This window comes from Leptodactylus fuscus, chromosome 9 (assembly GCF_031893055.1).
Source record: "Leptodactylus fuscus isolate aLepFus1 chromosome 9, aLepFus1.hap2, whole genome shotgun sequence".
NCBI classification, from domain to species: domain Eukaryota; kingdom Metazoa; phylum Chordata; class Amphibia; order Anura; family Leptodactylidae; genus Leptodactylus; species Leptodactylus fuscus.
This window is the reverse complement of record NC_134273.1, coordinates 83,141,790-83,168,561: the sequence shown is the minus strand read 5'-3', so window position 1 is coordinate 83,168,561 and position 26,772 is coordinate 83,141,790. Positions and strand designations below refer to the sequence as shown.

The 26,772-nt window shown below is 38.3% G+C and overlaps 1 protein-coding gene across 2 annotated transcripts in view; it reads right to left on the bottom strand.

The window, feature by feature from the left end:
• Window positions 1-4,224: 4,224 nt before the first annotated feature.
• The window catches only part of LOC142218147 (sodium- and chloride-dependent creatine transporter 1-like), a 55,097-nt gene continuing 32,549 nt past the window's right edge, over window positions 4,225-26,772 (bottom strand). The window contains exons 6-14 of one of the 2 annotated variants that reach the window (XM_075286655.1): window positions 26,351-26,485; window positions 24,955-25,058; window positions 22,752-22,876; window positions 22,465-22,577; window positions 21,237-21,374; window positions 19,820-19,922; window positions 6,501-6,601; window positions 6,072-6,242; window positions 4,225-5,172 (exon numbers count right to left, since the gene is read on the bottom strand). In XM_075286655.1, coding sequence (XP_075142756.1) covers window positions 5,029-5,172; window positions 6,072-6,242; window positions 6,501-6,601; window positions 19,820-19,922; window positions 21,237-21,374; window positions 22,465-22,577; window positions 22,752-22,876; window positions 24,955-25,058; window positions 26,351-26,485 — 1,134 coding nt within the window. In that variant the 3' untranslated portion in view covers window positions 4,225-5,028. Of the gene's footprint in view, window positions 5,173-6,071; window positions 6,243-6,500; window positions 6,602-8,123; window positions 8,170-10,155; window positions 10,217-19,819; window positions 19,923-21,236; window positions 21,375-22,464; window positions 22,578-22,751; window positions 22,877-24,954; window positions 25,059-26,350; window positions 26,486-26,772 lie in introns of those variants that run through there. The other variant, XM_075286656.1, reaches the window with a different exon arrangement.

Below are 26,772 nucleotides of genomic sequence, written 5' to 3'. Positions count from 1 at the left end.
CCGGAGAGCTGCCAGTAAACACTTTCATATTGATTTTGTCAAATCTTAGGCTCTTTGCTGCCACCTACAGTGCCAAGACACAACTGCACAATGTTAGGTAGTCGGTATATAGATGACGTTTCCCAATCTCTAACCACAGCTGACACATGGATAGGCTTTAAAGGGGTTGTGCAGGACTTCAAAAACATGGCTTCTTTCTTCTCAGGAAGTGGCATCATGTCAGTGATGTCATGTGACCAACGGACATGATGTCACTTCCTGAAAAGAAAGAAAGCTCTGTATTGAATTCTCTGTATTTTATATTTTTTTTCCCCCAGAACCAGCGCCACTTCTGTCTATGGATTGTTTCGGACATTATTTCTTGTTTTCACATTTTTAATTTTTTTTTTTAAGGGATACAAATTTTTTTATAAATAGGTTTCACTGACTTTTATATAGGTGACACATAATTTTGTGTCATCAGGGGCGGGGCTAGAACCTGTGATGGGTGTGTCCTCGTCATAAAAACGAGGAGATATGTATACATTGGTCTGGGTCTTCTGGGACCCTCCTGCAGTTCCAAGGTTTCGGTGAATCAAAGGAAGGCTAGGCAGGGAGGAAGCCGAATTATGGTGGCTTCCATAACTGTACTTAGTGCGACTAGGAAGGCAGGAACACTTTGGGGAGTCCGGTAGTCACTGACACCCCGGTCCCCCCTTCTGAAGCTGCACAATCTTGCAGAGTTGCACATCCTTGCAGACCACCTGGACACGTACAGCCAATTTAGGGTCGGCAAGTAGTTAACCTCTATCCACATGAATGAGGGAGAGCTGCAATACCAGACACAACCTGTAGACAGCAGTGGCGCTGTTTAGCCCATTTTTTTTTTTCTAATCTTGGACAACCCCTATGAATATTCTTGAAGTATGATAATGATGAATGTGATCACAATACAACGTGAATTGGTAGACACTAGTCACATGCAAAAAGCTGGGGAAGGGGAGAAGTATAGGCACCAGGATGTGCAGGATCAGGGCTGGGTACAATGTAGCATAGTCCTACCAGGCCAGGGGTATAAACCCACTCCACCGGTAGCCAGGTGACACTAAAAGTGACACCCACGTCTTCCAAAAAAACCTATCCTAATCCTAGCACAGCAGTAATAATAGGATGAATATATATTCTGTCTTTCTATATCCATGCCTATAAAAATACTGTTCTGTTCCTTTAAAAAATACATTATTTCTTTGCATTGTGTTAACCCTTTCCATAGCAAAGCCCTAATGCAAAAAAAAAAAAAGGGGGAAAAAGCTCTTGTGATTTTATCTGTAGGCGGACTTAGTATCTCATTCCCCGAGATAAGAAGTCAGAGCGGTCAGATATTCTATCTGGATTAAGACATATATACATTATTGGAGTAATGGCTCATATTAGAAAGCTACGAAGGAGGAAAGAATTGTCACTTCTGACTACTTGACCTTGTGAGTTTCAGTGGTGATGTGTGCCCGCGTATCTGGGCAGCAATAATAACGCAACTTATAAGGTTCATGGGTTTCTTGTGCTAAGATATCAAGGAGTATTCCATATATCTCACGTGACACGTATATATATAATACACACATATATATATATATATATATATATATATATGTCACTGGCCTTCTAATGAGTTATAGAATCTTGCCTGCTTCCGACTGACCATTTGTGAAGGAATCGGAGTTGCAGTCGTAGTCAGGCCGTGCAAAAGTAGAGGAATCAGAGTTGGAGTCGGAGGTTGGGCCCTGCCATAGAGGCAAAAATTAGATGAATTTAATGGGTTCTATGGGGACAGGCCTTGGCATCTGTGTACGAGTAAACCAGGAACCAGATAAGTTGCATGAATGTATAGTACTGTTCAAAAATTTTAGGCACGTGGGGCAAAAAAATGCTGCCTAGTAAGAATACCTTCAGAGATATAAGGGTTAATAGTTTATTAATGTCAATTAACAAAATGAAGTGAATATTTGGAGTGACCTTTGCCCTTTGGAGGAGGAGTCCTGGAAATGATGATATGGCCCCCACACTTATAGCCCTGATCTCAACATCATCTAGTCTGTCTGGGATGACATGACGATAGAGACGGATTGAAGCAAGTCTACATCTATAGTAGATCTGTGTTTACTATTAACCCTTCTATTTCTTAAAGTATTGGTACATGCCTAAAAATTTTGCACTGTACTATAACTCCTAGCACCTTTAGGGGTTCTAATCAGATGACGATATAGTAACATAAGGATCCATCAGGAGTTACATCTTTTTGGAGCCCCCCCCAGTATTATGGCCTGTAACACACAAGGTCTCCCGGTCACAGTGACATTGCTATGAAGGATATGCGGCATCTAATAATCTTCTCATCAAGTATCGCATTGCATCTTTGGTGGCAAATAAAAGCTCTTAAAGGCAAACACCATAAGAATACATGAGAATCATCATCTCTGGATTTCCGAGCCTAAACACGACACCCCCCCCCCCCCCCCCCCTCCATCCGCCAGTGGTAACTCTATTACCATTCACCATGAAAGGTCTGAGAAGGTTTAGGCCTCATATCAGGAGACTGAAGAAGGGGATACCAAGGGGACGGACATTACCCCTGGAGGAGAAAACATGGTGCTTTCGCTTTAAGACTTGTGCAGCTTGGTCCTTTAAAACCCTGTCTTTGAAGTCATGACCCCTGATTATGGTGAATAGCCCCCTGTGGGGGGGGGCAAGAGGCACATAGAGGAACCAAAGTGGCACAAATAAAGCTGAAAATATCATTATGTTTGTTATTAATACTGAACCATCTGCAGGAGTCGAGGTGCAAAACAACCTAAAGTACTGCAATATACCAGCCATGACGTCAGAGGGGCAAAGCCTGGGACGATCTCACCCTGTGGTTTTGGTAACCCCATTCGTTTCATTGCAGATGGGGCCTATTATAATAATTATTTACTGTCATTGTCAGGACATGATTGGTGAATTCCGGATAATCATCTAGATCCCTCCTCTGATCTCTACTGATGGACAATCCCTCTAAGGCTGGTCCGGCCCATAGAGCGTCTTACAAATGAAACTAATGTGTAACAAAAATGTTGCAACAAAGCAACAACATTCATCAGAAAACATAATACATTATGTAGGCACAAGCAACAAGTCCTAAACATCTATGCCCAATGCCTGCCAGTGCCATGATTAATGCCAAGAGAGCCCACCAGACCTTCTATAACAGAGGGGGACGCAGTCCCAAAAATGGGGCAGCACAGAAAATAATATTAGGTGATAGACATGTTATTTCTAATGTATACACATCCTATCACCATAGGGGTCAATATAAGTGTACTGGAAAATGGTGGCACTCCAATCCGCACCTCTGTGTAGTCAGATAGGAGGGGAAGACAAAAAGAAGGTTCCCTAGTTTATTATATTAATATTAGTAGTGTAGTTTGACATGTGAACACTAGATGGCTCTGTAGTCATTGTCAGTTTATCACCGGTCACCATGAGTCTGTGACAGACATAACATGAAGCTCTTGGTTACCAGTACATAATCTGTACTACGTCCTCAGCCATGTCTAATACGCGGCGAGTCCACCAGACCTTATGAATAAACCCTTAAATATATGGTCCATGTGAGCAGACACATCTCAGGACCATCATAGGACCAGCAAGGATTCGATCCCAGGGTCTAGCCTTGCAGACCTTCCTTGGAGAAAGGTCTTTGTTAATAAAATACTATACCAGGGAACCTTACTTTTTGGCTTCCCCTTATGTGTCCCCAGGAGCTAACAATTAAAAAGGCTGCAGTCTTGCCTTGGATCTACATGAGTAGACTATAAATGGTACATGGTTGGCGGGGGTCCCTGGACCAGTCTCTATGCTGCTCTACATATCCCACCCTGCTCTGTACATTATTGGGGCCCCTGATGTCACCTGTGTATATTACTGGGCCCCTGAAATCACAACCCTGATCTGCTCCGTCCACCCTGGGGCCCCAGACACACCTTCACTTAGTTCTGTACATTCGAGGGCCCCTCGACCTTACTCTATTTACTACCAGAGCCATGGTCGCACTTAGGCTTTATATACTACCCAGTATCCTCAGGCTACACCTCCTGGCAGAAGCGCTGACTTTCAGATCCTACAGGGCTTACTAATAACATGATAGACAATTTCCATGTCGCTCATCATCTTCTCAGGATGGTTTCACACTTGGTTCTGTACAGATGGCAGGCAGGGCCCCTGATGCATGTCCTCTGGGGGGACATAATGGTGGGGTACAGGCAGCAGCCCCAGTTTGGCATCGCAACAGGGAACAGCTCTCAAGTGGTGACTGAATTGGAGACACCAATTATGGTTACTACCGTTACACCATGCCACGATAGGTAGGGCACAGTGTTGTTCACCCCAATCTTTCCCTTCACCAATGTTCGGAAGGGGGTATTACACCACCTCAAAGGGCAGAGACAGCGCCCCCTAGGAGACAGGGATTGGTTACATCCCCTTTGCTACTGGGTGGGGGATTCTGTGCAGAGCTCAAGAAGAACTGCATTACTAGCCAAGAAGTGGGGAGCAAATCGGCCAAAGGGTCGTGGGAAGGTAATGAATGGGTAATAAACACCAGGCCCTTCTATCCTGGTGGGCAAGACCAAGCACCATCATGGGCAGACCAATTGGAGATTTGCTTTAGCGCCCCCTCCCTTCTGTCAGTCATGGTGAAGGGGGTCTAACTATTCTATGCAAATATACATTTTGATAAAGAAGGTTACCCAGGACCTGGCATCATGTATGGCGCTGGCGTGGAGCGGGTGATACATAGCAATACTGTGATATTACTGGTCAGCTATTACAGGGCGGAGTCTGATATGATACATTATGGGGGGTGGGTTATATCATGGTGTACTATACAAGGTTGCCCTCACCCCTGCTCTGCCACCTGGTGGAGAGCAGCACAGAAGTTAAAGACAGATGGACAGATTGGCACAACACGTTACAACACATCAGAAGCGGCAGGCTGCTTGCATGGGCGACTTCTTAGATGACGGTTTCGAATAAAGTGGCTTTTTCCTTGCTGAGCGTCACCAGAGAGTCAGGAGGGAGCAGTTTTGTTTCTGCCTCAGGGGTGAGGTACTCAAGGTGGTGGTGACCCCACACCGGGGTGGTGAGGTGGTGCCAACGCTGAAAAAAAATAAAAACACCCCCAAAACACATTAGATCACAGCACTTAAAGGGAATGAGTCACCAGAAAATCACCTATCCTTTAAGAACAAGTTTTAAAAAATTTTAATTATTTTTTTTTTGTATTTTTCTATGTCACTATATTTTAAAAATAAATAAAATCAATCTTGCAAATTTCACTCTAACCACTAAGCCTAGTAATAGACTGCCACTTCCAATTCTGTAGGGTTTTCTTTGCTGCAGTCAGCCTTGATTACAATGGAGGATAACACCTCTATAGATAACACCATAGAGACATCATTACATCACTACTGACAACAGATGATGTCACATCTTATCTCCTCCCACTCCCTGCACAGAGCATGTCTAGAAAACTATCCCATAGACCTCAATGAGACAGCTTCAGAGAACCGCGGCCCATGGCCATGATTATGCTGTAAAGCAGATGACTAAATGCTGTAAAGGCCCTATGCGCACAACCGAGTTTGCCATCTGAGAGTCTCCCGAGGGGGCGTCTGATGCTTCATCTCATTTCTATGATTATAGAGGATGCCCTATCCTTTTCTGTGTCATTGGGACAGAACGGATCAGAAACCCCCATAGAAGTGAATGCATCACATAAGGCACCCGGATGTCACTCCGAGGGTCACCTGAGAGTATTCAACTGTAACTCCAAAAACTTCATATGATTTTGCCTAGGGTAGTTTGAGCGGCCACTACAGGGTACATGTGGTATTACATGTGCCCATACTGATCAGTGTAAAAAAAAATGGATGGAAATATGTTGTCCTTTTATTCTGTATTTGAAAATTTTCAATAAAAACTATAGATCTAAAAAAATAAAATGGATGGATCAAATCCAAGTTATACTGTGAGAGATCTCTTAAAGTGCACCTTACCTCCCGCAGAGACCCTTTGGATCTTAGCAGCTTGCATACAACGGTCAGTGGGATACAGAGCATAGAAGCCAGGGCCAGACCCCAGCCGATGGCCTCACCCCACCACGGATAGACATAGGTTTTGTTGTAAGTCAGAGGCTTGTAGTTTACAACATGAAACAAGAAAATACCCTGAAATAAAAGGAAAAAAAAAAAAAACATAAAATCTTAACATCTATCTGAATGTGGATTTTCATATTAAATGATTTCTCTGTATGGAAGGATCCTTCAGCTAATGATTTACAATATGTAGTACTGATAATACCCAATAGGTGGCACTGTGGTACTGCCATGTTTCTATAAACCGCCTCCTATCCCCATATGTGTGTATATATTACAGTAATATCCATAGTGATGTATAATGTATCGTCATCATAAGGAAAGACTCACCACACAGACAAGAGGAGTAATCACAGACCAGCACCACTTCATGTACGGGAGAGGCCGGTACCCAATCATCCGAGCAATGTCATCCATAAATCTATCTGCACCTGAAAGAGACGTATCCCGTATACATTACAAAGTTACACAGAATATAAATTATCTCAGGTTATTAACAAGGCCGTATTATAGTAGTTATATTCTTGTACATATGAGGTAGTATTATAGTAGTTATATTCTTGTACATAGGAGCAGTATTATAGTAGTTATATTCTTGTACATAGGAGGTAGTATTATAGTAGTTATATTCTTGTACATAGGAGCAGGATTATAGTAGTTATATTCTTGTACATAGGAGCAGTATTATAGTAGATATATTCTTGTACATAGGAGGTAGTATTATAGTAGTTATATTCTTGTACATAGGAGTAGTATTATAGTAGTTATATTCTTGTACATAGGAGCAGTATTATAGTAGTTATATTCTTGAACATAGGAGGTAGTATTATAGTAGTTATATTCTTGTACATAGGAGCAGTATTATAGTAGTTATATTCTTGTACATAGGAGCAGGATTATAGTAGTTATATTCTTGTACATAGGAGCAGTATTATAGTAGTTATATTCTTGTACATAGGAGTAGTATTATAGTAGTTATATTCTTGTACATAGGAGCAGGATTATAGTAGTTATATTCTTGTACATAGGAGCAGTATTATAGTAGTTATATTCTTGTACATAGGAGATAGTATTATAGTAGTTATATTCTTGTACATAGGAGCAGTATTATAGTAGTTATATTCTTGAACATAGGAGGTAGTATTATAGTAGTTATATTCTTGTACATAGGAGCAGTATTAAAGTAGTTATATTCTTGTACATAGGAGCAGGATTATAGTAGTTATATTCTTGTACATAGGAGCAGGATTATAGTAGTTATATTCTTGTACATAGGAGCAGTATTATAGTAGTTATATTCTTGTACATAGGATGTAGTATTATAGTAGTTATATTCTTGTACATAGGAGCAGTATTATAGTAGTTATATTCTTGTACATAGGAACAGTATTATAGTAGTTATATTCTTGTACATAGGAGCAGTATTATAGTAGTTATACTCTTGCACATAGGAGTAGTATTATAGTAGTTATATTCTTGTACATAGGAGTAGTATTATAATATTTATATCCTTGTACATAGGAGCAGTATTATAGTACTTATATTCTTGTATGATGCGATTTAACACATTTGTGAGCTTTGTGCAAAGGTTTCATAAGTATTCCCCCAATCACCACCGCTTAGAAATACCTGAAATGCACAAATTATAATGTCAACCTCAATGTCCCTCACATAGTACTTACTGGCTCTCACATGGTATAATGCCTCCCTAGTAGCCCCATACAAAGCCTCTCATAATGTCCCCTTCCAGGTTACATCCACAATTTCATCTCCTCCTCCAGGTTGCCACCACAGATTAAAGTCCTTCTCCCCAACTGGTTGCCTCCACAGTTTCATGTGTGTCCCCCAAGTTGCCCCCATAATGTCATGTCCCCCTCAGGTTGCCCCCACAGTTTCAAGTCCCCAGATGTATATATGAAAGAAAAAAAGCAAATTTTAATACTCACCTTTTCCCATTCCCTTGTTCATTCCTCACTGTGGTCCCGAAGTCTTCAAGGAGCTACAGGCGCAATGTAAGTGACTTTAAGTGATTTTAGTAGTTATAGTCTTGTACATAGGAGTAGTATTATAGGAGTTAAATTCTTGTACATAGGAGCAGTATTATAGTAGTTATATTCTTGTACATAGGAGGTAGTATTATAGTAGTTATATTCTTGTACATAGGAGTAGTATTATAGTAGTTATATTCTTGTACATAGGAGGTAGTATTATAGTAGTTATATTCTTGTACATAGGAGCAGTATTATAGTAGTTATATTCTTGTACATAGGAGCAGTATTATAGTACTTATATTGTTGTACACAGGAGCAGTATTATAGTAGAATATAACTTGTGCATAGGGGCAGTATTATAGTAGTTATATACTTGCACATAGGAGTAGTATTATAGTAGTTATATTCTTATACATAGGAACAGTATTATAGTAGTTATATTTTTGTACATAGGGGCAGTATTATAGTAGTTATATTCTTGTACATAGGAGCAGTATTATAGTAGATATATTCTTGTACATAGGAGGTAGTATTATATTAGTTATATTCTTGTACATAGGAGTAGTATTATAGTAGTTATATACTTGCACATAGGAGTAGTATTATAGTAGTTATATTCTTATACATAGGAACAGTATTATAGTAGTTATATTTTTGTACATAGGGGCAGTATTATAGTAGTTATATTCTTGTACATAGGAGCAGTATTATAGTAGATATATTCTTGTACATAGGGGTAGTATTATAGTAGTTATATTCTTGTACATAGGAGCAGTATTATAGTAGATATATTCTTGTACATAGGAGGTAGTATTATAGTAGTTAAATTCTTGTACATAGGAGCAGTATTATAGTAGATATATTCTTGTACATAGGAGGTAGTATTATAGTAGTTATATTCTTATACCTAGGAGTAGTATTATAGTAGTTATATTCTTATACATAGGAGTAGTGTTATAGTAGTTATATTCTTGTACATAGGAGGTAGTATTATAGTAGTTATATTCTTATACCTAGGAGTAGTATTATAGTAGTTATATTCTTGTACATAGGAGGTAGTATTATAGTAGTTATATTCTTGTACATAGGAGGGAGTATTATAGTAGTTATATTCTTGTACATAGGAGTAGTATTATAGTAGTTATATTCTTGTACATATGAGTAGTATTATAGCATTTATATTCTTGAACATAGGAGGTAGTATTATAGTAGTAATATTCTTGTACATAGGAGGTAGTATTATAGTAATTATATTCTTGTACATAGGAGGTAGTATTATAGTAGTTATATTCTTGTACATAGGAGTAGTATTATAGTAGTTATATTCTTGTACATAGGAGCAGTATTATAATAGTTATATTCTTGTACATAGGAGCAGTATTACAAAGAAAAAAAAAACAAACCTTAATACTCACCTTTCCCCATTCCCTTGTTCACACCTCTCTCTCTGGTTCCGGAGTCTTCAAGGACAAGCGTGATGTAAGTGACTAAGTGATTTTAGTACTTATATTATTATAAATTGGAGCAGTATTATAGTAGTTATATTCTTGTACATAGGAGTAGTATTATGGTAGTTGTATTCTTGTACATAGCGGGCAGTATTATAGTATATTCTTGTACATAGGAGTAGTATTATAGTAATTAGAATATAACTTGTACATAGGGGCAGTATTATAGTAGTTATATTCTTGTACATAGGAGGTAGTATCATAGTAGTTATATTCTTGTACATAGGGGCAGTATTATAGTATATTATAGTAGTTATATTCTTGTACATAGGGGTAGTATTATAGTATATTATAGTAGTTATATTCTTGTACATAGGAGCAGTATTATGGTAGTTATATTTTTGTACATAGGAGTAGTATTATAGTAGTTAGAATATAACTTGTACATAGGGGCAGTATTATAGTAGTTATATTCTTGTACATAGGGGCAGTATTATAGTAGTTATATTCTTGTATAGATTAGCAGCAATATGTAAGTTTGCTTACCAAAATTTTTGTTTCCTATAGTCCGAAGGCAGCACCATTGGGGTTATGTTTATGTTGACCCCTATTGAACAGACCAAGAACAATCAATTAGTGATTAATTAATTGACAGGTTGAATCTCCCTTAATAGGCCCCCAGAGACAATGAATAGACGAGTTTTATGCAACAATAACCAACATTTATTTGATAGGTTTTGCTGTCTTCAGACTATAGAAAATAGAAATTTTGGTAAGCAAATTTCCATATTCCTATACGTCCTACTGACAGCCACATAAGCAATATATTAAGGGCTGGGCCTACTGAGGATGAGATCCAGACAATAGTGTTTAACAAAACTTTACAGATAAGATCAAAAGGGACATGAGTGAACTCTGCCCAAGAGGCAGCTACAGATCTGGTAGACGAGCACCGAGGACAGGAGAATCCAGACCTTCTCTGTGGTAGTAATCTTCAATGATGTTACGAATCCACCTGGCCACAGTCACTTTACTAGCTTTTTTTTTTTTTTTTTACCTTTGTTGGGGTCCTGGTGTGGGTAATTCAGGGGTTCAGTCTGTCTCAATTCTCTTTTCTTACATCCAACATATGGAGAATGGTCCTTGTTTCAGCCTGAAGGTTTAAACAAAGTTCTAGCAAGAAAATCTGCTCAAATGAGAACTTTGATGAGTCTTTTGGAAGAAAGCCTGGCATAGTTCTAAGGATCAGGACATCTGAGACATCCCTAAAATAAGTCTGTAATTCACTGATCCTCCTGGCTGAGGTTAGAGCCACAAGAAAAGGTTTCCAAGAAAGAAGTTTTAAGGCCATTTCCTAGAGGGATTCCAATGGAGAGGAAACCAGATGTCCTCGGACCAGGCAAAGATCCTAGGAGGGAACCAGAGGCGAAATTGTAGAACTAATCCATTGAACTGCTTTCTAGGCTGTAAAATGTAGACAGCCTGGATCTGGATGAAGACAACCGTTCTGGAGAAGCAAGTCACCGGACGAAATGTCCAAAATTCCCCTTGGGATAAAGGCAGGAGAAGGGGAAATCAAGCTCTTCTTGGCCAAAATGGGATTAGGACTCTTACAATATGAGTTCCTGAAGCACTCTCGGAATTAGTGGAAGACGAGGAATGATACAGCGAAATCTCCAGGCTGAAGGACAGTTCGTCTATCGCCCATGAATGGTCCGGTTTGTTCAAAGAACTTAATAGGAGGTTGCACATTTGCCCTGGTAGCCAAAAGGTCAACTTGTGGAAGCCTCATCCTCTGGATAATATATTTCAATTGAGAAACTACCCCGATAGACTCACCTGATGTCGGCTGAGCCAGTCTGCTTTTGGATTGGAGATCTCTCAGAGGAACAGCAGAAATATTAGAAATGTTCAACTCCACCCAGCTCATAAAAATGGCAAATTCCCATACGTAAGAGGGGTTCCTCGATCGTCCTTGTTTGCTTAAATAATACACTACTTTCATGTTGTCTGAGTGTACTAGAAAATGTTTGTCCTTCAGCAGATCCTGGAAGTGAAGCAGGTCTAGGCAAACTGCTCTTAATTCTTTCAGACTGGCAGAGAGCGAAGCTTCAAGGTGAGACCAGCAGTTCTGGACCCAGTCTCATGATATGGGCATCTCAACCCCAATTTGATGCATCTGCCGTGAGGATCACCTGAACTTTCTGAGAAAGAGGGAATTCCTAATCCACCAAGACAGATCTTGAGTGAGTTGGAGAAAAAGCTGTAGAGGGAAGTCTAGGGCTTCTGGTGAACATGACCACTTCAATAGGATGTTCTGCTGTTCATTCATAGAGCAGTTTAAAGATGACTAAAAGGAAGCCGTTTGGCCATCACCAAGTAGTTGTCCAAGTATGGTATAAAACTATCCCGTTCAATCTGAGGGCTGCTGAAATCAACACCACCACTTTGGTGAAGACTCTTGGCGTAGAGCTGAGGCCAAAGGGAAGACTGATAATGTCTGATTTGACCATCTTGTAGAACTGCTACCCTTAGGAACTTGTGACTTTGAAGAATGGGAATGTGAAGGTAAGCAACTTTTAAATCAGTAGCCGCCTTCTTAGGTAACTGTGAGGGCTGATCCTATAGTTTCCATTTTGATGTTCCTTTTACCATAGATTTGTTTATAATCGGTGAGATTTAAAACCAACCTCCATTTGGGAACAAATAAAATTTACGAATATACTCCATGGCCTTCCTCCTGCACTGAAACTTTTTCCAAGGTGCCTTGATAGATAAACTCTTGAACCCTCCAGGACAAAATAAGATCTGATGGAATATTTAGGAAGAAATTTTTAGGTGGCAATTCTTCATGTTCTATTTTGTATCCCGTGAGCGATAAGGACGAGACCAAGATGTCTGTAGATGTCTGTAACCAGACGCTGGAAAACCGCGCTAGTCTCCCTCCAAAAAGAGGAAGCCTAACATAAGGAGGCATTGTCTTTAGACTTACCTGAAGAAGGCTTCTTATTGAAGGAGGGCTTGGAACTGGTATTCCTGCTTCTAAAGAGAACTCTTCCTCCTAACGCTGGGTTCACACCTGCGTCTGGGGTCTCCGTACTATGGTTTCCGTCTTCTGCATGGCAGAAGACGGAAACCATAGATCGGGTCCGGCCGTGAGCGGCGGTGAGCGTTTTAGGCTCTCCGCCGCGAAACCGGATTTTTTTATCCAGACACAGAGTACTGCATGTCCGACTCTGTGTCCGGATTATAAAACCCGGTTTCGCGGCGGAGAGCGCAAAACGCTCACTGCCGCGCACGGCCGGACAGCTTTCTCACCCATTCAAATGAATGGGTGAGAAAGTCTCCTGCAGGCTTCCGTCTCCTGCATCTGTTTTATGCAGGAAACGGAAACCTGCAATAAGGACTGACGATGCAGATGTGAACGAGCCCTAAGCGAGATTTTTTTGTTTTGTTTTTCGAATTGGCCAGAAAGATTCTTCTTAGGTTTTGGAAATGAGGAGCCTTAATGGTCGTTTAGTGTTTTCAGAATAAGTTCTAGCTGTGATCCAAACAGATCGTCCAGTTGGAAAGGGAGGATGCAGAAGTGAAGCGTCACTGAAACTTCACCAAACCACAACTATCCATCAACGCCCTTCTGGATGATTTAATGGAGCCAATGAGGAGGCCAACTGAGAATACCCACTAAAGACGCGGGAATTCTGTTGCTGATTTGAGCTTAGGGAGATTCTCCAATAAGACCTCTCTCGAGATCTTCCCGTATGTCCACAGATAGAGGGCTAAGTCAAATCCTTAAGGCTGTTGGTGGAACTAAAATAGCTCTTCCTAATGAAGGCGTCCATCTTTCTATTACTTGAGGCAAGAAGACACTTCAGAAGGAATACGGATCATAAAGCCAATTTGGCTACCACTGAGTCTTCTTCAAGTTTTCCCAATGTCTTGTAACCTATTAACAGCCTTAAATCTGGCTCCAGGGTCTCGTCTTCTATTTGTGTTTTTTTCCATCTCCCTTTCCTATTCTTCTTGTGTAAACAATGTTGGGGAAAATCTTTCCCTTTTTGCTTCTTTGCCTGACTTGTCTTCCATTTTCCTTCTGGATTCCAGCATCTGCTTGACCGCCTTCACTAAGGAATTCATATTATCTTCTGGATCCACATAATCGTCATCAGAAGACGTGTCCCCTAACTAGACGCCCATCCAAGGAAAAGGAAGAAGAAGAATAAGACTTGGAACAAGACGGATGATCCAATTTTCGACGTTTAGGCTTACTTGCCTGAGATACCTTAGAAGAAGCAGCTGATAGTTTGGATTTATAACAGGAAAAAAACTCTTTGACGTCTGTTTGCCCTGGTCTGTGGCAAAACACATCTCAGCACCATAGCCATCAGGAAGGGGTTCTTGGGAGTTAGTACAAGACCTATGCATAGTTTTGCAGGTCCTTTTACCACTCTGGGACATCTAGAAGAAAAAAATCTTCCATTAGCAACCAGCCATAACAAAACCACACACAGGTATATACAAATGGAAAACAGGATTTTATTTATGCATTACTAATATCCTCTATTGTACCATTACAGTCTGGTGAAACAACCCATGACCATCCCAGAAGTACACAAAGTATAAATATACTGACCAGAGGTAAAAGCTGCATGGCAGCAGTATACACTGCACTGTACTTACATTCAGTCTCAGGAGGCTCTGCTGCTCAGCGTAGGTGCAATGAACACCAGGGCACCACCATCTTTAGCTCTGCATACTCCGGCAAGACCTCGAGAACATTGCGCATGCGTAGAAGCCAACAGCACTATGCTACTGGCAGAGAATGAACACACCCGCTCAGAGTGAGGCAGAGTATACCCCAGCATGGAGGATTCACTAACCAGGTGGATTAAACAAATCCCCTGCACAGCGACCCCGTCACACACAAGGCCTTGTCACCATCAGCCAATGCCCAGAACTAATGGAGACTGGATCCCAGAACTAACACCACTCACCCTGGGAACTGGGAGCTCTACCTACAGGTTATTAGCTCCATGTGTGTAAGACAAGGCCAATAGAGAAATAAAACACATCTAGTCATTATCTCTGGGGCCATAAAGGAGGAATCAACCAGTCCATTAATTAATCAATCAGTAATCTCTTGTTCTTGTTCTGTCCAATAGAGGTCAAGATAAACTTATAGGAGATGCCTGTAGGATGTATAGGAAAATAGTTATATTATACATAGGAGCGGTATTATAGTAGTTATATTGTTGTACATAGGAGTAGTATTATAGTAGTTATATTGTTGTACATAGGAGTCGTATTATAGTAGTTATATTCTTGTACATAGGAGTAGTATTATAGTAGTTATATTCTTGTACATAGGAGCAGTATTATAGTAGTTATATTCTTGTACATAGGAGCAGTATTATAGTAGTTATATTCTTATACATAGGACTAGTATTATAGTAGTTATATTCTTGTACATAGGAGCAGTATTATAGTAGTTATATTCTTGTACATAGGAGTAGTATTATAGTAGTTATATTCTTGTACATAGGAGTAGTATTATAGTAGTTATATTCTTGTACATAGGAGCAGTATTATAGTAGTTATATTCTTGTACATAGGAGCAGTATTATAGTAGTTATATTCTTATACATAGGACTAGTATTATAGTAGTTATATTCTTGTACATAGGAGTAGTATTATAGTAGTTATATTCTTGTACATAGGAGTAGTATTATAGTAGTTATATTCTTGTACATAGGAGCAGTATTATAGTAGTTATATTCTTATACATAGGACTAGTATTATAGTAGTTATATTCTTGTACATAGGAGTAGTATTATAGTAGTTATATTCTTGTACATAGGAGCAGTATTATAGTAGTTATATTCTTGTACATAGGAGCAGTATTATAGTAGTTATATTCTTATACATAGGACTAGTATTATAGTAGTTATATTCTTGTACATAGGAGTAGTATTATAGTAGTTATATTCTTGTACATAGGAGTAGTATTATAGTAGTTATATTCTTGTACATAGGAGTAGTATTATAGTAGTTATATTCTTGTACATAGGAGCAGTATTATAGTAGTTATATTCTTGTACATAGGGGGCAGTATTATAGTAGTTATATTCTTGTACATAGGAGCAGTATTATAGTAGTTATATTCTTGTACATAGTAGGTAGTATTATAGTAGTTATATTCTTGTACATAGGAGCAGTATTATAGTAGTTATATTCTTGTACATAGGAGCAGTATTATAGTAGTTATATTCTTGTACATAGGAGTAGTATTATAGTAGTTATATTCTTGTACATAGGAGTAGTATTATAGTAGTTATATACTTGTACATAGGAGTAGTATTATAGTAGTTATATTCTTGTACATAGGAGTAGTATTATAGTAGTTATATTCTTGTACATAGTAGGTAGTATTATAGTAGTTATATTCTTGTACATAGGAGCAGTATTATAGTAGTTATATTCTTGTACATAGGAGCAGTATTATAGTAGTTATATTCTTGTACATAGGAGTAGTATTATAGTAGTTATATTCTTGTACATAGGAGGTAGTATTATAGTAGTTATATTCTTGTACATAGGAGCAGTATTATAGTAGTTATATTCTTGTACATAGGAGCAGTATTATAGTAGTTATATTCTTGTACATAGGAGGTAGTATTATAGTAGTTATATTCTTGTACATAGGAGTAGTATTATAGTAGTTATATTCTTGTACATAGGAGCAGTATTATAGTAGTTATATTCTTGTACATAGGAGCAGTATTATAGTAGTTATATTCCTGTACATCGGAGGTAGTATTATAGTAGTTATATTCCTGTACATCGGAGGTAGTATTATAGTAGTTATATTCCTGTACATCGGAGGTAGTATTATAGTAGTTATATTCTTGTACATAGGAGCAGTATTATAGTAGTTATATTCTTGTACATAGGAGGTAGTATTATAGTAGTTATATTCTTGTACATAGGAGCAGTATTATAGTAGTTATATTCTTGTACATAGGAGCAGTATTATAGTAGTTATATTCTTGTACATAGGAGGTAGTATTATAGTAGTTATATTCTTGTACATAGGAGGTAGTATTATAGTAGTTATATTCTTGTACATAGGAGCAGTATTATAGTAGTTATAGTCTTGTACATAGGAGTAGTATTATAGTAGTTATAGTCTTGTACATAGGAGTAGTATTATAGTACACTTAAACTTATAGGAGATGCCTGTAGGATGTATAGGAAAATAGTTATATTCTTGTACATAGGAGCAGTATTATAGTAGTTATATTCTTGTACATAGGAGTAGTATTATAGTAGTTATATTCTTGTACATAGGAGTAGTATTATAGTAGTTATATTCTTGTACATAGGAGCAGTGTTATAGTTGTTATATTCTTGTACATAGGAGGTAGTATTATATTAGTTATATTCTTGTACATAGGAGTAGTATTATAGTAGTTATATTCTTGTACATAGGAGTAGTATTATAGGAGTTATATTCTTGTACATAGGAGCAGTATTATAGTAGTTATATTCTTGTACATAGGAGCAGTATTATAGTAGTTATATTCTTGTACATAGGAGTGGCGTTATAGTTGTTATAGTCTTGTACATAGGAGTAGTATTATAGTAGTTATAGTCTTGTACATAGGAGTAGTATTATAGTACACTTAAACTTATAGGAGATGCCTGTAGGAGGTATAGGAAAATAGTTATATTATTATACATAGGAGCAGTATTATAGTAGTTATATTCTTGTACATAGGAGTAGTATTATAGTAGTTATATTCTTATACATAGGAGGTAGTATTATAGAAGTTATATTCTTGTACATGGGAGGTAGTATTATATTAGTTATATTCTTGTACATAGGAGCAGTGTTATAGTTGTTATATTTTTGTACATAGGAGCAGTATTATAGTAGTTATATTCTTGTACATAGGAGTAGTATTATAGTAGTTATATTCTTGTACATAGGAGGTAGTATTATACTAGTTATATTTTTGTACATAGGAGGTAGTATTATAGTAGTTATATTCTTGTACATAGGAGCAGTATTATAGTAGTTATATTCTTATACATAGGAGGTAGTATTATAGTAGTTATATTCTTGTACATAGGAGGTAGTATTATATTAGTTATATTCTTGTACATAGGAGTAGTATTATAGCAGTTATATTCTTGTACATAGGAGTAGTATTATAGTACACTTAAACTTATAGGAGATGCCTGTAGGATGTATAGGAAAATAGTTATATTATTATACATAGGAGCAGTATTATAGTAGTTATATTCTTGTACATAGGAGTAGTATTATAGCAGTTATATTCTTGTATATGGGAGATAGTATTATAGTAGTTATATTCTTGTACATAGGAGTAGTATTATAGTAGTTATATTCTTGTACATAGGAGGTAGTATTATATTAGTTATATTCTTATACATAGGAGCAGTATTATAGTAGTTATATTCTTGTACATAGGAGTAGTATTATAGTAGTTATATTCTTGTACATAGGAGCAGTGTTATAGTTGTTATATTCTTGTACATAGGGAGCAGTAGTATAGTAGTTATATTCTTGTACATAGGAGTAGTATTATAGTAGTTATATTCTTGTACATATGAGTTAGTTATATTCTTGTACATAGGAGTAGTATTATAGGAGTTATATTCTTGTACGTAGGGGGCAGTATTATAGTAGTTATATTCTTGTACATAGGAGTAGTATTATAGTAGTTATATTCTTGTACATAGGAGTAGTATTATAGGAGTTATATTCTTGTACGTAGGGGGCAGTATTATAGTAGTTATATTCTTGTACATAGGAGCAGTATTATAGTAGTTATATTTTTGTACATAGGAGCAGTATTATAGTAGTTATATTCTTGTACATAGGAGTAGTATTATAGTAGTTATATTCTTGTACATAGGAGGTAGTATTATAGTAGTTATATTCTTGTACATAGGAGCAGTATTATAGTTGTTATATTTTTGTACATAGGAGCAGTATTATGGTAGCATAGTAGGAAAAATATATTTTATTTGCTCTACCACATAGCACCAGCAGGTGGAGATATAATACCAGTGATGGTTTCTTGACCTCAGTACACACTCATACAATTGTTATATTTATAGTATCAGGAGAACTGGTTTAGCTATAAATAAACACTGAGCAGGTTCCTATGAAGTGATAAACTACGTCGGCGGTAATATAGAGGAGCAGAGACCATATGATGGGTGTGTAGATTATTAATACATCAGACATCAGTTTGTTTCTCCTTTATTACTGGATCAGATAAAGGTCACAAATATCAATTTAATTCATATGAAATAAAAGTCTAATGCGTTCCCATGTGCACGGCCTGGCAATAAGTTAATGGCCCGTGAAGTGTGACCATAGTTTACACTGTGTGATAAGCGGGAATCAATTGCTAGTAGTCAGTAGTTATCGGGTAGTCAGAAGTTATTAGGACCAAATGGCACTTCATGTTATGACATGGATTTATATACAGTAAGGTCTTTAGATACTAAGAATAAAACCAAGCACCTTCACAGTATTGCCTGATTGTTTTTTACTTCTCACTTATATTTACTAACCAAATCACTTTTATTTTGTGGAAACCATCAACAAGCAGGCAAGATCTGAGGGATAATAATGGAGTTTTCAGAATTAAAAACAGCTCTCTTGTTGCCCATGGCCCAGCCTAGTATTGTAGCATTCATGTGAAATGGGCTGACATGCAATACCACAAACAGCCTGTATATAAGAGTGGCAATGTCTTTGGTCTGAAACCAGAATATCCCTTTAAGTTTCCAGACCCACAGCTCATACACAGCAGGATATTGTCATACAAGGAGCCACATATAATGGCATAAGTAGAATAACAGTCCAGTCAACAGCAACTTGCTGATGGTTTCTAATTAGAAACAGTAGTTTATTTTGTAAACAAAAGGTATTTGAGATACTGTAGAAGTATGTTGAGTTTTACTTTAGCTGACATTGCAGTAGAGTCAATGGTACTGGGTCACCTCCAAAGTCAAGATGTTGCTCGCCCTATCCATTGCCCATGGATGCTTGGCTACAGTTGATTTTGCCATTACCTTTTCTTAAAACTTCCCGAGATTATTACTATATCTAATACTATATCTTTAAGATCCATTGTAGGAACTATATGATCAATATGCAATAATTGCTCACCATATACCCATGCGATAACCACACACTCCCAGAAAGCTTGCCACAGCAGTGTGATGCCACTCGCGGAATAGTAGTCGAAAAGCTGGAAGATGTACATCCCGCCCTAAAATCATAAAACAGGGCTTGTTCAGTCCTAGTCAATGACAAAGCTTACAGCAGATTGGTTACTCGCTCTTTGTATATTCTTACACCCCTGATAAATACATGTAGCCAACACTACTCTGGGTTACCAATCAAAGCCATGAATTTCCTACATTTGAGATGGTTTCTTGGGGGTGGGCTCTCTTCTTGAACCAGCCCCTGCAGAACTAACAATTTCAGAAAGTGGGCGAGGTTGGAGAGTACAATAGAATAAATATATAGGCTTTGAAGACTCAAATGTAAAGTGGCTCTCTGTATGGCTCACTGAGTGCTCAAACCGGAAGGGGGAGCTCTAAGCCAGGGGTCCTCAAACTTTTTGAACAGTGGGCCGGAGGCAGAGCAGGTCGCACAGACATCGGGAGCGGTGCCCTCCAATAGGTAAAGTGAAGTGCGCTCCATGGCCTGGCCCGAGCTCCCCAGGAGCTTCATTATAAATGCACGCCTGCCGGCATTGTCGGCGGAGCCAGACAGAAGTGTTTGGCGGGCCACATGTGGCCCACGGGCCGCAGTTTGAGGACCCCTGCTCTAAGCAATAATCACATTTGAATAGTCATACAATCAGAGATGCAGCCTGCACTACTTTCTGAAACCAATCAAAGCCCTCACTTTTAAAAATCCTCAAATAGTTGCTTGGGGGCGGGCTCTCTCTATAATCCAGCCCCTGCTGAGTTAGCAATATCAGGAAGTGGGAGGGATTAGAAGTACAATACTATAAAATATATGAAATACAGGCTTTGAAGACTCAAACTGTAGAATGGCTGCAGAGGTGAAACTTGAAGCTCCTGGGCCCCAATACAAAATCTGTAATATTACCATGTGATTTCTATTATACTGGTGTCTTCTTATGTTGGTAATAGCTCTTTGGGTGTCCTCAGGATCCAGGCAAAATCTGTATTCCCAGCAATTATGCCCCTGGATGGCTGTCTGTATAGCGCATTGTATACACAAACTAGAAGTGGGAGCCCTAAACAATATTTTAATTAAATCATCTTCAAACTGCAATGCAGACGCTGAAAGGCAAATCCTTGTTCTCATTTACTCTGGGCCCAAAGTAGTTGTTCTGTGTTTGATTTGCACCAGAAAGTAGTGATGGCTGCATTCACATCAGGGGTGTTAGAATGTAGAAAAATGTGCAAAGTCCTATTTTTAGAATAACTGCTCAAGGGCGGGCACTCTCACTGATCCAGCCCATGCAGAACTAAATCCCATGAAGTTGGTGGGGCTTGAAGTTGTGTAGAATACTAGAAAAATGTGGCATTTACCATCTATTACTTACCTCGGTCACCATGGAGAGGTCAATTATGAAGCATAGAAGGCAGCAGAATGCAGCGGTGACCTCCCTGCGCACAAAGCCATTCATCGGTTGTGGAAATAAATCCAGGATCCCGGTAATGAATCCCTCGACCCCCACAAACTGTTCAGAAACAGAAGAGAGGAAGCAAGTATGAAGATAGACAAGATGTATGACAAGATGAAGCTGAACAGACTAAGGTCATCTGACACCCCTTTGCCCATACCCTGCACACCATTAGCCAACTCATCTTTCTCCCGTTTTCATCTCCACCTTTGCCCTGTTTGCCTCTGCACTGAAGGTGCCAGTGTCCAACCCGTTCCCTGTCTCAGGCCCAAGTTTGAGAAGAGGAAGGTGATGACGAGGGGACAGCTGTCCTGTTGGGAGTGGAGGGCAGGTCCTGCTCAGCACTTGGAGATATCACAACAAAAACAAGACATTGCTCCTGGGTGCCAAAATATGACCAGAGCATCCCAATAATAACGATACTTTGAATTAATACTGCTATCAAGTGGGTCAGCGCTGGATTTTCCATTTCATGACATTGACTTTGGATTACAAGGTCAACATAAGTAGGTGCTGTCTACATACCATGTGTGGTGGCCTCCAGGACCCATAATGGATATAAGGAAGTCAAGGAGGTTTCATCAGAATTGAAATCATTGGATTTTGTAGACACAGTTAACCCTGTGGGCTTAGCAATCAATGGCCTCCACTTGGTCACTTCCAAAGTTAATTGAATATCTGTCGATGGGAAATCCAGCCCAGGACCATAAAATATTTTAAGATTTTTAAAGATGATATTTACCTTAAAAGAAGACCTTTCACTACATCCAACAATTCTAGTTCTTAGCATCTGTAAATACTTTCCTCTCCAGTGATTCCAGCTCAGTTGGAATTTTCTTTTTGGCTTCCACTGTTCCCAAGCAAGAAGCAAAGGTAGTTTTGGGGCCTGATCTGCTATGTTTGCTCTGTAATGTCAGGTGGGTGGTGTCAGGCAGACGTGATTCAGAGTTGCAATCAAAGACAGCCAGTGTCAGAGCTCAGAATCACAACCAAAACTATCAGCATTGATTGCTCAGGAATTGTGGGGGCTAGAGAAAAAAACTGGAAAGTGGAAAGAACTGGACTTGTTGGAAGTAGTGAAAGGTCCTCCAAGTATTACCTTAGTTACATCCATTAAATGGATTTACCTAGAATCCGTTGGGATTACCTGACTGTCAAGACCAAGGACCAAGAGCATAAAGAAGAACAGGGCTGCCCAGATTGGAGCGAATGGCATCAAAGTCACCGCCTTTGGATATGCAATAAAGGCCAGTCCAGGACCTGGATACAAGTCAGAAAAAGCATCAGGTTATATCTCCACCAAGTTCTCCAAAAAGAAATCTACTCTTTGCAAGGTGAACCCCTCTGTAGGTTGACTATATTCCCCAGTCGCTCTTTAGGATTGGGGATGCAGGGAGGACAGCTTCTTCAATGATGTCCTTATTCTGTACTCACCAGACTCTGCAACCTTTGATATGTCGACTCCCTGCTCTGATGCCATGAACCCCAAGACAGAGAAAACCACAAAACCAGCAAAGAAGCTTGTAGTGCTGTTTATAGCAGCCAGAATATAAGCGTCCCTGCGAGGAGGAACATCAAAAACCTTAATTAGACAGGTATTACATAAGGAATTGTACCCATCCTACCCTAGGGACAGTATTATAGTAGTTATATTCTTGTACATAGGGACAGTATTATAGTAGTTATATTCTTGGACATAGGAGGCAGTATTATAGTAGTTATATTCTTGTACATAGGAGTAGTATTGTAGTAGTTATATTCTTGTACATAGGAGGTAGTATTATAGTAGTTATATTCTTGTACATAGGAGTAGTATTATAGTAGTTATATTCTTGTACATAGGAGGTAGTATTATAGTAGTTATATTCTTGTACATAGGAGTAGTATTATAGTAGTTATATTCTTGTACATAGGAGTAGTATTACAGTAGTTATATTCTTGTACATAGGAGTAGTATTATAGTAGTTATATTCTTGTACAAAGGAGGTAGTATTACAGTAGTTATATTCTTGTACATAGGGGCAGTATTATAGTAGTTATATTCTTGTACATAGGAGTAGTATTACAGTAGTTATATTCTTGTACATAGGAGTAGTATTATAGTAGTTATATTCTTGTACATAGGAGTAGTATTATAGTAGTTATATTCTTGTACATAGGAGCAGTATTATAGTAATTATATTCTTGTACATAGGAGGTAGTATTATAGTAATTATATTCTTGTACATAGGAGGTAGTATTATAGTAGTTATATTCTTGTACATAGGAGCAGTATTATAGTAGTTATATTCCTGTACATAGGAGGTAGTATTATAGTAGTTATATTCTTGTACATAGGAGTAGTATTATAGTAGTTATATTCTTGTAAATAGGAGCAGTATTATAGTAATTATATTCTTGTACATAGGAGTAGTATTATAGTAGTTATATTCTTGTACATAGGAGCAGTATTATAGTAGTTATATTCTTGTACATAGGAGGTAGTATTATAGTAGTTATATTCTTGTACATAGGAGCAGTATTATAGTAGTTATATTCCTGTACATAGGAGGTAGTATTATAGTAGTTATATTCTTGTACATAGGAGTAGTATTATAGTAGTTATATTCTTGTAAATAGGAGCAGTATTATAGTAATTATATTCTTGTACATAGGAGTAGTATTATAGTAGTTATATTCTTGTACATAGGAGCAGTATTATAGTAGTTATATTCTTGTACATAGGAGGTAGTATTATAGTAGTTATATTCTTGTACATAGGAGCAGTATTATAGTAGTTATATTCCTGTACATAGGAGGTAGTATTATAGTAGTTATATTCTTGTACATAGGAGTAGTATTATAGTAGTTATATTCTTGTAAATAGGAGCAGTATTATAGTAATTATATTCTTGTACATAGGAGTAGTATTATAGTAATTATATTCTTGTACATAGGAGTAGTATTATAGTAGGTATATTCTTGTACATAGGGGGCAGTATTATAGTAGTTATATTCTTGTACATAGGGGGCAGTATTATAGTAGTTATATTCTTGTACATAGGAGGTAGTATTATAGTAGTTACATTCTTGTACATAGGAGCAGTATTATAGTAGTTATATTCTTGTACATAGGAGTAGTATTATAGTAGATATATTCTTGTATATAGGAGGTAGTATTATAGTAGTTATATTCTTGTACATAGGAGGTAGTATTATAGTAGTTATATTCTTGTACATAGGAGTAGTATTATAGTAGTTATATTCTTGTACATAGGAGTAGTAATTTAGTAATTATGTTGGTGTATATAGGGGACGATTCTATAATAGGTTATGCTTTGTTAGGCCAGCAGTTAAATGGGCTATCAATTGTCATTTCCCATCTACCTCTTCTTTAGGCGGTAGATCTTCTATGCATAATAAAGTGGTATAGTTTATCATACATACCATACATGAGGGATGACAGATCACCCATAATAAGGATTCCCTGCATGTATAAGGAATGTGTTTTTGAAGGTCGCTGTGTCATGGCTTAATAAAAATGTACTCCATTCAATGAGACATCTACGTGGCTGGTGAATGAGGACATGTCACATAAAATATTTTACATAAGAAACCACTGAATGTGATGTTTCTTCCATGTTGCAGAGAATCTCACCTGTAGCAGTTATTGTGAAATCTGTTGTAGCTGCCCAGAGCTGTTAATGCCCCTAAACCGATAGCATAGGAGAAGAAGATCTGTGTTCCAGCATCAATCCATACCTGGAGGAAAAAGACAGCGAGTCTGCGGTGAATCTGGATAAATTGGAGCAGACATGAGCCTGCAGCAGGAGATGCAGCAGATACAAGGTACGCAGGATTTCGTTGCAGTTAAAGTATAGTTTCAGAGAGACATCTCCTTCTTCTCAGGCACAGGGATGATTTAACATAAAATGGAGTTCTGGATAACAAGCAAATTCATCTATTTAGTTCCCAATAATACCGCCATAGTGTGTCACATCTTGTATCATAACCCAGAGTTGCTCTCACTATTCTGCTGGTGCAATCACTGTGTACATACATTACATTACTTATCCTGTATTATACTCCAGAGCTGTGCTCACTATTCTGCTGGTACAGTCACTGTGTACATACATTACATATCCTGTATTATACTCCAGAGCTGCGCTCACTATTCTTCTGGTGCAGTCACTGTGTACATACATTACATTACATATCCTGTATTATACTCCAGAGCTGCGCTCACTATTCTGCTGGTACAGTCACTGTGTACATACATTACATATCCTGTATTATACTCCAGAGCTGTGCTCACTATTCTGCTGGTACAGTCACTGTGTACATACATTACATATCCTGTATTATACTCCAGAGCTGCGCTCACTATTCTGCTGGTACAGTCACTGTGTACATATATTACATTACTTATCCTGTATTATACTCCAGAGCTGCGCTCACTATTCTTCTGGTGCAGTCACTGTGTACATACATTACATTACTTATCCTGTATTATACTCCAGAGCTGCGCTCACTATTCTGCTGGTGCAGTCACTGTGTACATACATTACATTACTTATCCTGTATTATACTCCAGAGCTGCGCTCACTATTCTGCTGGTACAGTCACTGTGTACATACATTACATTACTTCTCCTGTATTATACTCCAGAGCTGCACTCACTATTCTGCTCGTACAGTCACTGTGTACATACATTACATTACTTATCCTGTATTATACTCCAGAGCTGCACTCACTATTCTGCTGGTGCAGTCACTGTGTACATACATTATATTACTTATCCTGTATTATACTCCAGAGTTGCGCTCACTATTCTGCTGGTGCAGTCACTGTGTACATACATTACATTACTTATCCTGTATTATACTCCAGAGCTGCGCTCACTATTCTAGAATATTTAAAAGTAACAAATATTTAGCACGCAGTCTACAGGGAAAAGCATGCGTCAGACTGACACGTTTCAGATATTGTATCCTTCCTGAAAGTCCTATAGACCTATAGACGTAGTGATCTGAGTTTCTTCCTACTTTTCTCACCTGAGCTTCAGCCAGCTTAGACCAGTTAGGTTTTAGATAGTAGACAATGCCATCCAGTGCCCCCGGCAGAGTGACGCCATGAGCCAAGAGGACAATCAGAACCACATACGGAAAGAGTGCTGTGAAGTAGACCACCTGGAAGACAAGGAGAAGATGACAAAGAGCCCCAATGGCAGGAATTACATATTGGTTGTCATTGTCATCCAGCTTTTCCAGACACCTAGGACAGATTAGGGCAACTCCACGGAGCAGATTTATTAAGTCTGGCGACTTTTATTTTGCAGATTTCTGGCTTAAGCCATTATTAAATTTTCCCCTTTTAGTTACTGAGGAGAGACAAGCAGTTAATGTGTAATAATACTTGGAAGGAGAGGCATGTGCGCCATGTGCGGCATATGGCCCTGGCATCCTGTGTGCCAGGC